Consider the following 17338-nt stretch of genomic DNA (forward strand, 5'->3'; position numbering starts at 1 on the left):
TTTCCTGTCTTCTTGTTTAAATGTTTACTACACAAGACCAGTATAAACATTTTAAATTTAACTCATAAAAAATTTTACTAGAGTCAGCAAAAATTTGTGAAAAATAGACAAAAATAAAATGTAGAGATTTTTATCATCTCAATTTGCTGGTGCCCTTAAGTAATGATTTTTAGGTAGAGTAAAGATGTGTATGAAATGGAACTAAATCATTTTTTATAGGTCATCTTTATGGTTAATTGAAATAAATGAAAGTTTAAGGAAAAAATATAATTTTTTGTAAGTAAATTGCAAGAATATATTTATAGTAAATGAAAGGGCTAAATTAGAAAAGAATTTGATTTGATGATTTAAATTAGAAAATTACTTAGAAAAAAATTGTAAGAGGAAAAAGTTTTATTAAAAGATTTAAAGAAGACCAGAATTAGAACAGAACTAGAAAAGAACTAGAACAGAACTAGAACAGAACTAGAACAGAACTAGAACAGAACTAGAACAGAACTAGAACAGAACTAGAACAGAACTAGAACAGAACTAGAACAAACTAGAACATAACTAGAACAGAACTAGAACAGAACTAGAACAGAACTAGAACGGAACTAGAACAGAACTAGAACAGAACTAGAACAGAACTAGAACAGAACTAGAACAGAACTAGAACAGAACTAGAACAGAACTAGAACAGAACTAGAACAGAACTAGAACAGAACTAGAACAGAACTAGAACAGAACTAGAACAGAACTAGAACAGAACTAGAACAGAACTAGAACAGAACTAGAACAGAACTAGAACAGAACTAGAACAGAACTAGAAAGAACTAGAACAGAACTAGAACAGAACTAGAACAGAACTAGAACAGAACTAGAACAGAACTAGAACAGAACTAGAACAGAACTAGAACAGATCTAGAACAGAACTAGAACAGAACTAGAACAGAACTAGAACAGAACTAGAACAGAACTAGAACAGAACTAGAACAGAACTAGAACAGAACTAGAACAGAACTAGAACAGAACTAGAAAAGAACTAGAACAGAACTAGAACAGAACTAGAACAGAACTAGAACAGAACTAGAACAGAACTAGAACAGAACTAGAACAGAACTAGAACAGAACTAGAACAGATCTAGAACAGAACTAGAACAGAACTAGAACAGAACTAGAACAGAACTAGAACAGAACTAGAACAGAACTAGAACAGAACTAGAACAGAACTAGAACAGAACTAGAACAGAACTAGAACAGAACTAGAACAGAACTAGAACAGAACTAGAACAGAACTAGAACAGAACTAGAACAGAACTAGAACAGAACTAGAACAGAACTAGAACAGAACTAGAACAGAACTAGAACAGAACTAGAACAGAACTAGAACAGAACTAGAACAGAACTAGAACAGAACTAGAACAGAACTAGAACAGAAATAGAACAGAACTACAACAGAACTAGAACAGTTAGTTAGGACATAACTAGAACAGAATTAGAACAAAATCATAACAGAACTACAACAGAACTAGAACAGAACTAGAACAGAACTAGAACAGAACTAGAACAGAACTAGAACAGAACTAGAACAGAACTAGAACAGAACTAGAACAGAACTAGAACAGAACTAGAACAGAACTAGAACAGAACTAGAACAGAACTAGAACAGAACTAGAACAGAACTAGAACAGAACTAGAACAGAACTAGAACAGAACTAGAACAGAACTAGAACAGAACTAGAACAGAACTAGAACAGAACTAGAACAGAACTAGAACAGAACTAGAACAGAACTAGAACAGAGCTAGAACAGAAATAGAACAGAACTACAACAGAACTAGAACAGAACTACAACAGAACTAGAACAGTTAGTTAGGACATAACTAGAACAGAATTAGAACAAAATTATAACAGAACTACAACAGAACTAGAACAGAACTAGAACAGAACTAAAACAGAACTAGAACAGAACTAAACAGAACTAGAACAGAACTAGAACAGAACTAGAGCAGAACTAGAACACAACTAGAACAGAACTAGAACAGAACTAAAACAGAAATAGAACAGAACTAGAACAGAACTAGAACAGAACTAGAACAGAACTAAAACAGAACTAGAACAGAACTAGAACAGAACTAAAACAGAACTAGAACAGAACTAGAACAGAACTAGAACAGAACTAAAACAGAACTAGAACAGAACTAGAACAGAACAAGAACAGAACTAGAACAGAACTAGAACAGAACTAGAACAGAACTAGAACAGAACTAAAAAAGAACTAGAACAGAACTAGAACAGAACTAGAATTGAACCAGAACTAGTATAATACTTCAATGAAAATCTAAATTTTCCCCTAATTTTTATCGGTTTCTTACCTTAAACTTTAAATTATTGTAAAAAATTCCTATTTACAACAATAGGAATCCATTTATTTTAATTATATACAATTACTTTTCAATTAAATGCTAAAGCATAATTAAATTAAATAGCCCATTTTGTTAAAGCAACACCCAACCAACCAATAGCTAAATGCCCAGTATTTTTACTGCTACTAAAGATGTTTTTGTTTAGCATTAGTTTCGATTAATTTTTTCTTTGGCTCCTTCATTTAAATTATTTGTTGTTGTCGTTATTTTTTGTTGTTGTATTCACTTCTAAACTTCAATTTAAATTAATTCCTTTACAAATAGTTTTGGATAGCAAAGACTGAAGAACAAAGATGAAAGAAAAAAAAAATTGTAAAAAGAATTTAAATATTGTAGCCTTGTAGCTGCTGAGCAGACATCGTATCGTCTTACCCATGATTAACTAAATGACAGTTTGTTTTCTGATGCGCTCTATAGCAAATAAAAGGTATAGTAGAGAAAAAGAAAATCTCATACTCTTGCTGTGAGCTATAAAGTAGAGAGACAAACTCAGGAAAATACATTAAAAATACTTTGGTAAATTAAAAAAAAGGCAACTGTTGGCAACTTCTAAGAGTTTAGAACAGTTAGGGGCATTTTCTGAAATATTTCCTAAGCAATGTCTGAGCGACTTGGACTGCTTTCCGCTAAACCATTGAATTCAATGGCTATTCCGAAATTTTCTTTCTTGAACAACTTGTTTTCTGTTCTACACATGTATGAGTGGTGCCCATCACTGCTTTAGAATCATGTTTCTTTTTGCGTTCATAAGAAAATAGGCGGCTTTAAAAGAAGTTGTATTAAAAAACTCGGGAAAATACATGCTAAGGAAAACAAAGTTTGATTAGATAGTTGTTAGTCCGGTTGCTTAGTCTAGTGCAGTTGTTACAGCAAACAGAAAAGCAGACTTTTACAATCTCAACCAAAGCAGATTTTTTACATAGTTCTACATTTATGAGAATGTGTTGTACTTTCAGCATTCACAACATAAAAGGCGCATTCACAGAAGCAAAATGTGTATTAACATTTTAGTTTTCATTTGTTTTTTTTTTTTTTTTTCATTTTGTTTTCACATTTTCTAGTTTAATGTAGTTTCTGTTGCTTGGTTTTATACTGTCTTGTAGACAGACAGATTGTTAACTTTGGCAATAACAATAATTAAAGTCAAAATGAAATGGGTCTATAAACTAAGGATATTAGCATTTTAAATGATTTTTATAGCATTTTAGTTTGAGATTAAAAGAAATAAACAAAATACATACACATACAGCTTCTAACTAAATAAACAATTCTGAAAGTATCTTTTTCTTGTTCGCAGCGATTGCAGAGGAAATAAAGTTTTATAGTCTAATGTTTGGCGGTAGTTGTTTAGTTTATGAAAATTAAATTGACCTTTTTTGTGGCTGCTATATAAAAATGTGGGTTTTTTCTAAAAAGGGTCATTTGAAAAGTAGGAATTTGTATATAAATTAAGATTTATAGTTTATAGAGGAGGCCGCTGCAATAAAGTACATATTAATACGATTTAAAATTGATTTAAGTTTTATTACCAACTCTTAATTGTTACCACAAAGGTAAAGGTTCTAGTTCTGTTCTAACTAACTGTTCTAGTTCTATTCTAGTTCTGTTCTAGTTCTGTTCTAGTTCTGTTCTAGTTCTGTTCTAGTTCTGTTCTAGTTCTGTTCTAGTTCTGTTCTAGTTCTGTTCTAGTTCTGTTCTAGTTCTGTTCTAGTTCTGTTCTAGTTCTGTTCTAGTTCTGTTCTAGTTCTGTTCTAGTTCTGTTCTAGTTCTGTTCTAGTTCTGTTCTAGTTCTGTTCTAGTTCTGTTCTAGTTCTGTTCTAGTTCTGTTCTAGTTCTATGCTAGTTCTATGCTAGTTCTGTTCTAGTTCTGTTCTAGTTCTGTTCTAGTTCTGTTCTAGTTCTATGCTAGTTCTATGCTAGTTCTGTTCTAGTTCTGTTCTAGTTCTGTTCTAGTTCTGTTCTAGTTCTGTTCTAGTTCTGTTCTAGTTCTGTTCTAGTTCTGTTCTAGTCTGTCTAGTTCTGTTTCTAGTTCTGTTCTAGTTCTGTTCTAGTTCTGTTCTAGTTCTGTTCTAGTTCTGTTCTAGTTCTCTTCTAGTTCTGTTCTAGTTCTGTTCTAGTTCTGTTCTAGTTCTGTTCTAGTTCTGTTCTAGTTCTTTTCTAGTTCTTTCTAGTTCTGTTCTAGTTCTGTTCTAGTTCTGTTCTAGTTCTGTTCTAGTTCTGTTCTAGTTCTGTTCTAGTTCTGTTCTAGTTCTGTTCTAGTTCTGTTCTAGTTCTGTTCTAGTTCTGTTCTAGTTCTGTTCTAGTTCTGTTCTAGTTCTGGTTCTGTTCCAGTCCTGTTCTAGTTCTGTTCTAGTTCTGTTCTAGTTCTGTTCTAGTTCTGTTCTAGTTCTGTTCTAGTTCTGTTCTAGTTCTGTTCTAGTTCTGTTCAAGTTCTTTTCTAGTTTCTGTTCTAGTTCTGTTCTGTTCTAGTTCTGTTCTAGTTCTGTTCTAGTTCTGTTCTAGTTCTGTTCTAGTTCTCTTCTAGTTCTCTTATAGTTCTCTTCTAGTTCTCTTCTAGTTCTGTTCTAGTTGTAATCTAGTTCGGTTTGAGTTCTGTTCTGGTTCTAGTAGTTTAACATTTTTTATCAATTTCCTTCCTGGTTTTCATTAGCTTTTTTTATCTTTTTGTCAAGATTTTAATAACTTAAAAATTTAAACAAAACTAAAGCCGGTACAAACTCTATTTCCATGTGTAATTATCAAGAAAAATACTCATAAAACTAGACCATTTTACCTCTAAAAGAAAAACACAAAAGTACAAAAATAAAACTCTTCACAGACATCAAACGTTTTAAAGCCGCCAGCAATTATAACAATTTAAAGTAAAAAACAAAATCTTAAAAATACACAAAATAACAATCATAAAATCTCTGAAGATGGCGGAGGCCCCTAGAAAAGAAAAATAAGAGGTTTTATATAAAAGCAAAGGGGAGACATTACCTGCACTTTTTAATTGCAGTTGCACACTTACAATATCATAAAATAAAATTGTTTTTTGGCTACCAACTTGAGTCTAGTAGAGTATTGGTTGTACAAATTTTCTAAGAACCTGTTACATTTTTCTTGAAAACAAAATTTTTTTTTTTTTGTTTAGAGACATAAACTTTTACAATTGTTTATCTTGATTTTAAGATAGTTTTTGTGTTAAATTTTTAAACATTTTTTTTTTGGGAAATTATAGTGTAAAAGTGTTAGGGAGGTCTTATCACCACATCATTTTTTAGTTTGGAGTGCTGAATAATTGTAGTGTTTATGATCATGATGATGATGATGTGTGCAATGATAACAATTATTAAAAAAAGATTGAAGGTTTTTTTTTGGATTTTCTTAAAAAAAGAGGGTTTTATTTGAGGAATTGGGCAATATAAAGGTTTTTGGTTATAAATTAAAATGTTGTTTAAAAAGTTTAAATTTGTCTGGAATTGCGGTAATTATAGCTTTGAAATTTTATTATGGTGTTTTTAAGAGCCCTTTGAAGAATTTCATAATAAATTAAGGTAATAAAATTTTTAAAAAAATTTACATGTTTTTCTTTAATAAGCCGTTAGATTAGATTTCATTTAACGGAAATTTACATAAAATATTGCTGAACTATAAAACTATTTCCTGTCTCTTGCCATGTGTTTTATTACTCTGAAGTATTAGATATGGAAAATATCAAAGAAATTTTTGAAATTGATTAAAGCTCGAAGGACCATTATATTAATAACATTAAGTGGTTTAATTTCATTTGCAATCCATTAGATTTCTTTAAAATAAATTGTATTATAATTGCCAGAGATCACAAAACAGCTTGTTTATTGCTGTAGGTAATCTAGTGTAAGGTTCGTAGGACCATAACTGAATCTAAATTTACAATTAATTTCGTTTATGAAATCTTCTAGAAATCATTTAATTTCATCAACATTTTCTTAGAATATTTACAGGATAGTTTCTAATGTAATTGCCAAAATATAAAATGGAGTTTAAAGCTCGAAGGACCATAAGTAACATTTTAAAATTGATTTAAAACAATGATTTAGAAAAACTTTTAGTAATTTTTTAATTAATTTCTAACATAATTGAATAATTTTTTACCACAATATCAACATATATCCTTATTTTTTAAAATCTTGTGATTCGAAGGACCCAAACTCAAGAAAAATCTTTTAAAAGAGAATTTCCACAACCTTACAATTCTATTTAGCTCTTTTTTTAAACAAATCAACTATGTTTCTATCTATTACACTTCTTTCTCATTCATTTTAATTAAAATGAGAAATAAACCAAAAACCCTCCTTTAAAACTAAAACCCAAGACCAATAAATGTTTAAAAAAAGAACTAAACTTCGAATATCATTAAGACAACTTCAGAGCAAGCAAAAAAAAAAATTAACATATCAATAAATGCTCAAGATATTTAATACAGCAAACTTCTAAAAAATAAAAATCTTGAAAAAAAAATCATTTAAAATAACCATAACTAAGCAACCAAAAATTAATCCTTAATTACCAAGACAACATCCTGCTGAGTTTAGCAAAAATTGTATAAAAACAGCAAAAAAACCAAGAAAAAAAAAAACCATTCAAGCCATAAAGTTACATTTCAAACTAAAAGTCAGTAGAAGCTGTTGAAGTCTAGAAGAGGATGATTATTTAGTAAAGTTTTTGCAAAAAATAAAATTCATTTTTTAACGAACTTAACAAGTCACCAGAAGCGATTTTTGCTCAAAAGGGGGGGGTTTTCTCGTAAAGAAATACAACTTTTTTTTCTTCCTTAGCTCTTGTGGTTTTATTTAACGAATTTTTAAAATGATAACATGAAACTAAAAGAATTGACGTTTAAAAACGGCTTTTAAACGCATTTACATTAAAATAAATAAGAAAAAAACCTACAGCAAAAAAAAATTGTAATGGTAAAGCAACAGAAAACAAATCTTAAAAACGCCACTTAAATGTGGACAGATGAGCAAAAAAATGTATAAATAAATAAAGTGGAATAAAGAGTAATATATAGCAAAATCAAATATCATTTGGTTAGGAATTAAAGAAGTTAAACGGCAGCAAAAAAAAAAAACAGAATGTTAGATTATGTAGACTAAAGCAAGACCCTATAATGGTTTAAAATAACGGTTCGAAGGACCAACTCTAAAATGTGCAAAAATCTTTAAATTCTACTTCAATATTTATTCAGTTCTAGTTCAGTTCTAGTTCTGTTCTAGTTCTGTTCTAGTTCTGTTCTAGTTCTGTTCTAGTTCTGTTTAGTTCTGTTCTAGTTCTGTTCTAGTCTGTTCTAGTTCTGTTCTAGTTCTGTTCTAGTTCTGTTCTAGTTCTGTTCTAGTTCTGTTCTAGTTCTGTTCTAGTTCTGTTCTAGTTCTATTCTAGTTCTGTTCTAGTTCTGTTCTAGTTCTGTTCTAGTTCTGTTCTAGTTCTGTTCTAGTTCTGTTCTAGTTCTGTTCTAGTTCTGTTCTAGTTCTGTTCTAGTTCTGTTCTAGTTCTGTTCTAGTTCTGTTCTAGTTCTGTTCTAGTTTCTGTTCTGTTCTAGTTCTGTTCTAGTTCTGTTCTAAGTTCTGTTCTAGTTCTGTTCTAGTTCTGTTCTAGTTCTGTTCGAGTTCTGTTCTAGTAGTTCTAGTTGTTCTAGTTCTGTCTAGTTCGTCTAGTTCTGTTTCTAGTTCTGTTCTAGTTCTGTTCTAGTTCTTTTCTAGTTCTGTCTAGTTCTGTTCTAGTTCTGTTCTAGTTTCTGTTCTAGTTCTGTTCTAGTTCTGTTCGAGTTCTGTTTCTAGTTGTTCTAGTGCTGTTCTAGTTTCTGTTCTAGTTCTGTTCTAGTTCTGTTCTAGTTCTGTTCTAGTTCTGTTCTAGTTCTGTTCTAGTTCTGTTCTATTTTCTGTTCTAGTTCTGTTCTAGTTCTGTTCTAGTTCTGTTCTAGTTCTGTTCTAGTTCAGGTTCTAGTTCATTGTAGTTCAGTTCTAGTTCAGTTCTAGTTCGTTCTAGTTCTGTTCTAGTTCTGTTCTAGTTCTGTTCTAGTTCTGTTCTAGTTCTGTTCTAGTTCTGTTTCTAGGTTCTGTTCAGTTTGTTCTAGTTCTGTTCTGTTCTAGTTCTGTTCTAGTTCTGTTCTAGTTCTGTTCTAGTTCAGTTTTAGTTCAGTTCTAGTTCAGTTCTAGTTCTGTTCTAGTTCAGTTTTAGTACAGTTCTAGTTCAGTTCTAGTTCAGTTCTAGTTCAATTCTAGTTCAGTTCTGTTCTAGTTCTGTTCTAGTTCTGTTCTAGTTCTGTTCTAGTTCTGTTCTAGTTCTGTTCTAGTTCTGCTCTAGTTCTGTTCTTATTCTATTCTAGTTCTGTTCTAGTTCTGCTTCAGTTCTAGTTCAGTTCTAGTTCAGTACTAGTTCAGTTCTAGTTCAGTTCTAGTTCAGTTCTAGTTCAGTTCTAGTTCAGTTCTAGTTCAGTTCTAGTTCAGTTCTTGTTCAGTTCTTGTTCTGTTCTAGTTCATGTTCAATGAATTATCTAAACGAAACATCAATAAAATCAAAGTTCGAAGGACCAATCAAATATATGAAATTTAACTTAATTTCAATTCTGCTGCCTATAGCATGCAAACATTATAAAAATAAAAAAAACACCATTCAACCATTTCAAGTGGTTATTGGGTTGTTGTTTTGGCTTTGTTGATGATTTTTGTATGACCAAAAAGCTCAATTTACTAAGCTGCACGTACCATTTAAAGCGATATAGTACTACTAGCAACAGACGCTGCTGCTGATACCAACACGAATAGTAGGAAGAAAAAAAATAAATACATTAATTTTATTTTTGTAGACGATGACGTTTGGTGATATTGAATATAAGGTGGTTTGGTGTTTTTTCTTCTGGCAGAAAAACCAACAGCCAAGAACCCAATGTGGGGCCTGTCATTTAATGTCAATTAATTTATAGGAATTTTTTTCTGTTTTTTTTTCTCTGCTTTCTACTGTATATTTTCTGGTTCTTTAGCAAATTTTTGCGTTTGTGTGTGTGATGCGTTGAAAAAGTTTTTATTTTGATTCATTTTGTAATTTTTTTCTCTTTGCTTTGACTTGACAATAATTGTAATTTATGTGTTTTGTTTTATTGTTGTTTCACTACTTTTACATTTTGTTTTTCTTTTTTTTCCTATATTTTTTTTAGACTGAAAACCGATAATAATGGCGGAGCTTGGTGTCCCAAACATATGGTGTCTAATGCTTTAAAAGAATATTTACAAGTTGACCTCTTGTCGGTGCATGTCGTAACGGCCATACGTACACAGGGTCGTTTTGGTAAGGGCCAGGGTCAGGAGTATACGGAAGCATATGTTTTGGAATATTGGCGTCCGGGTTTTACCAGCTGGAAGAGATGGAAGAACACTCAAGGAAAGGAGGTGAGTTTGACAACTTGATCTAGATTTTAACTCAACTTTTAGGCTTAAAATTAGGTTAAATATAGAAAAAATATGAAATTTTCTCAAAGGTCACAGGATCGAAGGACCAAATTTTTATCATAATAAAGCCTATTTTAATTTAAATATTAATTTCTAGTTCAAGCTCAGTTCTGGTTCAGTTCTAGTTCAATTCTAGTTCAGTTCTATCTTAGTTCTAGTTAAGTTCTAGTTAAGTTCTAGTTCAGTTCTAATTCAGTTCTAGTTCAGTTCTAGTTCAGTTCTAATTCAGTTCTAGTTCAGTTCTAGTTCAGTACTAGTTCAGTTCTACTTCAGTTCTTGTTCAGTTATAGTTCAGTTCTAGTTCAGTTCTAGTTCAGTTCTAGTTCAGTTCTAGTTCAGTTCTAGTTCAGTTCTAGTTCAGTTCTAGTTCAGTTCTAGTTCAGTTCTAGTTCAGTCCTAGTTCAGTTCTAGTTCAGTTCTAGTTCAGTTCTAGTTCAGTTCTAGTTCAGTTCTAGTTCAGTTCTAGTTCAGTTCTAGTTCAGTTCTAGTTCAGTTCTAGTTCAGTTCTAGTTCAGTTCTAGTTCAGTTCTAGTTCAGTTCTACTTCAGTTCTAGTTCAGTTCTAGTTCAGTTCTAGTTCAGTTCTAGTTCAGTTCTAGTTCAGTTCTAGTTCAGTTCTAGTTCAGTTCTAGTTCAGTTCTAGTTCAGTTCTAGTTCAGTTCTAGTTCAGTTCTAGTTCAGTTCTAGTTCAGTTCTAGTTCAGTTCTAGTTCAGTTTCTAGTTCAGTTCTAGTTCAGTTCTAGTTCAGTTCTAGTTCAGTTCTAGTTCAGTTCTAGTTCAGTTCTAGTTCAGTTCTAGTTCAGTTCTAGTTCAGTTCTAGTTCAGTTCTAGTTCAGTTCTATTTCAGTTCTATTTCAGTTCTAGTTCAGTTCTAGTTCAGTTCTATTTCAGTTCTAGTTCAGTTCTAGTTCAGTTCTAGTTCAGTTCTAGTTCAGTTCTAGTTCAGTTCTAGTTCAGTTCTAGTTTAGTTCTAGTTCAGTTCTAGTTCAGTTCTAGTTCAGTTCTAGTTCAGTTCTAGTTCAGTTCTAGTTCAGTTCTAGTTCAGTTCTAGTTCAGTTCTAGTTCAGTTCTAGTTCAGTTCTAGTTCAGTTCTAGTTCAGTTCTAGTTCAGTTCTAGTTCAGTTCTAGTTCAGTTCTAGTTCAGTTCTAGTTCAGTTCTAGTTCAGTTCTAGTTCAGTTCTAGTTCAGTTCAGTTCTAGTTCAGTTCTAGTTCAGTTCTAGTTCAGTTCTAGTTCAGTTCTAGTTCAGTTCTAGTTCAGTTCTAGTTCAGTTCTAGTTCAGTTCTAGTTCAGTTCTAGTTCAGTTCTAGTCAGTTCTAGTTCAGTTCTAGTTCAGTTCTAGTTCAGTTCTAGTTCAGTTCTAGTTCAGTTCTAGTTCAGTTCTAGTTCAGTTCTAGTTCAGTTCTAGTTCAGTTCTAGTTCAGTTCTAGTTTAGTTCTAGTTCAGTTCTAGTTCAGTTCTAGTTCAGTTCTAGTTCAGTTCTAGTTCAGTTCTAGTTCAGTTCTAGTTCAGTTCTAGTTCAGTTCTAGTTCAGTTCTAGTTCAGTTCTAGTTCAGTTTTACTTCAGTTTTACTTCAGTTTTAGTTCAGTTCTTGTTTAGTTCTTGTTCAGTTCTAGTTCAGTTCTAGTTCAGTTCTAGTTCAGTTCTTGTTCAGAGATTTGACGCTTACATTCTGTTTTTTAAAGCCTACTTTTAGTCTTAAATCATAATTAAAAGTGTAGAAAGCTTTTAGGCGCAAATGTATATAAATTTCATTGAATCTACTTTTTCTTAATACATTGAGGATCTTTGCGGAATTTCAACTTTCTATCACAATTTAAATTGACTTATCATATTTTTATTTATTTCTTTTACAGATTTTACCCGGCAACATCAATACCTACAGCGAAGTCGAAAACACTTTACAACCCATAATTTTTGCTTCAAAAGTACGCATCTATCCATATGGTCAATATGATCGTACGGTCTGTTTAAGAGCTGAAATTGTGGGTTGTCCATGGGAAGGTGAGTTTTCAAATTTTCTACACAAATATTAAAAAAAAAAAGAGTAACCAATAAACCAGACATTTTTACATATAGAAATTTTATAATTTATGTTTATAGATAAAAGCAAAAAAATGTGGTTAAGACGCGTCTTAGGCAACAAATATGTACATGATGATGGTGTAGAAAGTTTTACAAGCAATTTAATGTCAAACAGCAAAATTTATCACAAAGAAAAAAAAAATTATGAAAAATGTTAGATTTTGTCTTTGGCTAATGGACAACATGATCATCTTGCTGAAATTATAGAAGAAAAATATATTGATGATCATAATTTTTCCTCAACAACGAAAAAACAAAATCACATAAACTTTGTAAATAAGTATTAGATAAAAGGAAAATTTATTAAACAAAATGTAGAAAACTAAAGTTTTTTTTGTGAAAAAGGAAGGTGTTGCTTATATGTTTTGTGCTTAAATTTAAATCTTATTTATGTCCTAACCATAAAAACTTAACAAACACACCTATTAGCCGAAAAAGGCAAAAAAAAAACTAAATAAATCCAAGAACAAATTTAATATGTCCCGACGTCTGGCTTGGCCTCTATCTCTCGTTTCCAGAGCAGACATTGTGTGTGACTACGTCCACCTCTAAAACAGCAAGCAAACAACATTAATATGTGAAAAATATTTCTTTTATAATCATAACTGAAAAAAAAAACGCTTAAAAAATCAGACATGCCATGTAAAAATTTTTAATTTTTCTTTTTACCTTTGGCTTTGTTTTTCTATAGTTGGAATTTTATTTATAAAACATGCAAAAAGGGCTTTTATTTGTGGTACTTACTAAGTTACCTTGACTTATCACATTATACCACACCCATGTTGCAAGTTTTTCCTCTATGCACTTAAACATATTTGCCTTATATGAGTGTTAAGATACATTCATATGTATAATGGTCATATTAAATGGTTTTAATGTTGAGTGTTATTCATTTTTTCAGACTTTTTTTGGTTCATGATAATTTTGTAACATTAAATCTGAATTAACTTGAAATTAAGAGTTTTATTAGGGTAGTAAAGTAAAAAAGTAGGTTAAACCAAACTCAAGAGATAGATATTAAAGTCACTTCTAGTTTAAGTTCAGTTCTCGTTTAGTTCTATCTAGTTCTAGTTTAGTTCTAGTTCAGATCTAGTTCAGATCTAGTTTAGTTCTATTTTAGTTCTAGTTTAGTTCTAGTTTAGTTCTAGTTTAGTTCTAGTTTAGTTTTAGTTCAGCTCTAGTTCAGTTCTAGCTCAGTTCTAGTTCAGTTCTAGCTCAGTTCTAGTTCAGTTCTAGTTCAGTTCTAGTTCAGTTCTAGTTCAGTTCTAGTTCAGTTCTAGTTCAGTTCTAGTTCAGTTCTAGTTCAGTTCTAGTTCAGTTCTAGTTCAGTTCTAGTTCAGTTCTAGTTCAGTTCTAGTTCAGTTCTAGTTCAGTTCTAGTTCAGTTCTAGTTCAGTTCTAGTTCAGTTCTAGTTCAGTTCTAGTTCAGTTCTAGTTCAGTTCTAGTTCAGTTCTAGTTCAGTTCTAGTTCAGTTCTAGTTCAATTCTAGTTCAGTTCTAGTTCAGTTCTAGTTCAGTTCTAGTTCAGTTCTAGTTCAGTTCTAGTTCAGTTCTAGTTCAGTTCTAGTTCAGTTCTAGTTCAGTTCTAGTTCAGTTCTAGTTCAGTTCTAGTTCAGTCTATTCAGTTCTAGTTCAGTAGTTCAGTTCTAGTTCAGTTCTAGTTCAGTTCTAGTTCAGTTCTAGTTCAGTTCTAGTTCAGTTCTAGTTCAGTTCTAGTTCAGTTCTAGTTCAGTTCTAGTTCAGTTCTAGTTCAGTTCTAGTTCAGTTCTAGTTCAGTTCTAGTTCAGTTCTAGTTCAGTTCTAGTTCAGTTCTAGTTCAGTTCTAGTTCAGTCTAGTTCAGTTCTAGTTCAGTTCTAGTTCAGTTCTAGTTCAGTTCTAGTTCAGTTCTAGTTCAGTTCTAGTTCAGTTCTAGTTCAGTTCTAGTTCAGTTCTAGTTCAGTTCTAGTTCAGTTCTAGTTCAGTTCTAGTTCAGTTCTAGTTCAGTTCTAGTTCAGTTCTAGTTCAGTTCTAGTTCAGTTCTAGTTCAGTTCTAGTTCAGTTCTAGTTCAGTTCTAGTTCAGTTCTAGTTCAGTTCTAGTTCAGTTCTAGTTCAGTTCTAGTTCAAGTTCTAGTTCAGTTCTAGTTCAGTTCTAGTTCAGTTCTAGTTCAGTTCTAGTTCAGTTCTAGTTCAGTTCTAGTTCAGTTCTAGTTCAGGTGCTAGTTCAGTTCTAGTTCAGTTCTAGTTCAGTTTTAGTTCAGTTCTAGTTTAGTTCTAGTTAGTTCTAGTTCAGTTCTAGTTTAGTACTAGTTTAGTGTCCAGTTCAGTTCTAGTTCAGTTTAGTTCAGTTTTCGTTCAGTTCTAGTTCTATTTCAGTTCTAGTTCAGTTCTAGTTCAGTTCTAGTTCAGTTCTAGTTCAATTCTAAGTCAGTTCTAGTTCAGTTCTAGTTCAATTCTAATTCAGTTCTAGTTCAGTTCTAGTCAGTTCTAGTTTAGTTCTAGTTACAGTTCTAGTTCAGTTTCTAGATCAGTTCTAGTTCTGTTCTAGTTCTGTTCTAGTTCAGTTCTAGTTCAGTTCTAGTTCTGTTCTAGTTCTGTTCTATTTCTGTTCTAGTTCTGTTCTAGTCTGTTCTAGTTCTGTTCTAGTTCTGTTCTAGTTCTGTTCTAGTTCTGTTCTAGTTCTGTTCTAGTTCTGCTCTAGTTCTGTTCTAGTTCTGTTCTAGTTCTGTTCTAGTTCTGTTCCAGTTCTATTCTAGTTCAGTTCTAGTTCTGTTCTAGTTCTGTTCTAGTTCTGTTCTAGTTCTGTTCTAGTTCTGTTCTAGTTCTGTTCTAGTTCTGTTCTAGTTCTGTTCTAGTTCTGTTCTAGTTCTGTTCTAGTTCTGTTCTAGTTCTGTTCTAGTTCTGTTCTAGTTCTGTTCTAGTTCTGTTCTAGTTCTGTTCTAGTTCTGTTCTAATACTGTTCTAGTTCTGTTCCAGTTTTTTTCTAGTTCTGTTCTAGTTCTGTTCTAGTTCTGTTCTAGTTCTGTTCTAGTTCTGTTCTAGTTCAGTTCTAGTTCTGTTCTAGGTCTGTTCTAGGTCTGTTCTAGTTCTGTTCTAGTTCTTTCTAGTTCTAGTTCTAGGAATGACAAGTTCTCTGTTAAATTAAGGTGAAGATTTTTTAATGCCTACAATATTGTGGTCCTACGAACCTTAAAGCTTTAATTTGAAAGCTCATTTTCATCATATTTAAACGCAGTTAAACTAAGGTTTAGAAAATTAATGAAACCTAACATGTTCGAACTACGAGCTTTACAACTTTGTTTACAAACGTTTTGCATTCCAAGTACTGAGTCCATTATAGCACTTGACTAATGTAGAGTGTATTTTTAAAACCTCATCAACACCATGGCTTTAACATATATTAAAGCCAACATTTGTTTAATATTTTAAGTAGAGGGATTATCTGCAACATTAAGACAAGTTAAGATTTTTCTCGGTTTCTTATGCATATACGGTTAAATGCAGTTTTATTGTTGCAACAACACCAAAGTGTTTACAATATTTAAATGGTTGTTTTCTAGCTGGTTAAACATTTGAATTTTTGAGACTGTTTAAAGTTTGTTGGTCGGTCTATAGACTTAAACTACTACTTATGAATGAATGAGTGTATGTGTGTGTTTAGTTTTAAATTAAATTAATGATTAATGAGCTAGGGAGAGGTTTTCGTTTGTATTACTAGAAAAAAATCGAATTTTAAAATAAGTTGTAAATGTCTTAAACTGAAAATAGGTGCAGTTAAATGGAGCTGTTTTTTTTCTTTGTCTCGAAATTAAAATTCAATACTAAATTAGGTATCAATTTTAAAGGAGGTTTTTATGGAGTGTGCAGAAAAGAACTGCAGTTTGTTGGTGAAATAAATTACAAATTATAATCTTTTCAATCTTAGTTAAAATAATGCTAAATTATGTTAACAAGTCGAGAAAACGACAAAATAAAATTCAATTAAATGTTTGGTAATAAAGAAACTTAACGCAAAGGTTTAAGCTGGTTAAGAGGAAAATTGAATTTAATAGGAATTAACTTTTTGCAGAGCAAAGTTCTAAAGGTTTCAGGGTAAATGGAAACGTAGTTTAGTTTTAGTAGATTTTGTTGTTAAGTTGTAGTTCGATTCTAAATGAGTTGTAATTCTGTTGAAGTTCAATTGTAGTTTAGTTGTAGTATAGTTGTAGTTTAGTTGAAGTTTAGTTGTAGTTCAATTCGAATGCAGTTGCAGTTCATTTAAAGTAGTTTAGTTCAGTTGTTGGTAGTTTAGAAATGTTGTTCAGTTGTAGTTCAGTTGTAGTACAGTCGAACTTCAGCTGCAGATCATTCAAAGCTCAGTTGTAGTTCAATTGTAGCTCAGTTGTTAAGTTGTAGTTCGAATCTAAATAAAGTGTATTTCAGTTATAATTCAGTTGTAGTTTAGTTGTATTTCAGTTGTAGTTTAGTTGTAGTTCAGTTGTACTTCAATCGAACTTCATTTAAGGTTGAGTTGTTGTTCATCTGTGGTTCACTTGTAGTGCAGTCAAACTTCAGTTACAGACCATTTAAAGCTCACTTATAGTTCAGTTGTAGTTCATTTGTAGCTCAATTGTAGTTCAGTTATACTTCTATTGTAGTTCAGTTGTCGTTCACTTCTGTTTGTAATGTATTCTCTACTACATGTTTGTCAACTGGCTGTGTCTGTGTTTGTCAACCAATTCCTTGCTTTCTTTGTGTGCGTGTCTCACATCCTTTTGTTTCCATAAAGATTATTATTAGTTTTAAATAATTTATGCCGCTTATAACGGTACTATGTCTGCAATAACAATGCGTGTATATTATAATTATCGTAATTACATGCGTGTTTTTTTTTTTTGTTGCTTCTCTTTACCAAAATTTTATTTTAATGGTTTATCGAGTATTGTTTTGAAAACAATAAGTAATTGTTTTAACAAAAGGCGTAACATACAATATTTAAATTCAATGCAATAACAACTAAAACAATTGCTGAATACACGTGTGTAATTAAATTGAAAATCCATAAAAAAAAACAATAAGTAAATTTGTTGTTTTTAGTTAAAACAATATTTTTGTTTTTGGTGAAAAAACATGTGATAATATGGGAGGTTTGACTGTAAACCCCAGGTAATATTTTGGAGAGGGAAAGTTTTTAAAAAGGATTTAAGTGTAAATAGATTGTCATGAAACCAGTAAACATTTGGAGTTCAATTTAAGTTGCATTCATTTTCAAAATAAGTTTGAAAAGTTTAAGCTTTCATCAGCTATATGTTCGCTGGGTTGGTTATATTTGTATTTGAAATTCATAATAATAAATTATTTTAAATTGTTTTTAAGCAATTACGGATATTAGTGTTATAATTGAAAGTAGTAATTGCAATAG

At 31.4% G+C, this 17338-nt stretch overlaps 1 protein-coding gene across 1 annotated transcript in view; it reads left to right on the plus strand.

Moving 5' to 3' along the window:
• Positions 1-17338, plus strand: part of LOC119608175 — a 92153-nt gene that overhangs the window by 45684 nt on the left and 29131 nt on the right. Inside the window, 2 exon segments of the mRNA XM_037962486.1 lie at positions 9585-9816; positions 11732-11879. Of these exon segments, the coding sequence (XP_037818414.1) occupies positions 9585-9816; positions 11732-11879 (380 nt within the window).

This window comes from Lucilia sericata, unplaced genomic scaffold (assembly GCF_015586225.1).
Source record: "Lucilia sericata isolate MDLA Ls3-8-SP2 unplaced genomic scaffold, ASM1558622v1 Contig000799F_arrow, whole genome shotgun sequence".
In the NCBI taxonomy this organism is placed as follows: domain Eukaryota; kingdom Metazoa; phylum Arthropoda; class Insecta; order Diptera; family Calliphoridae; genus Lucilia; species Lucilia sericata.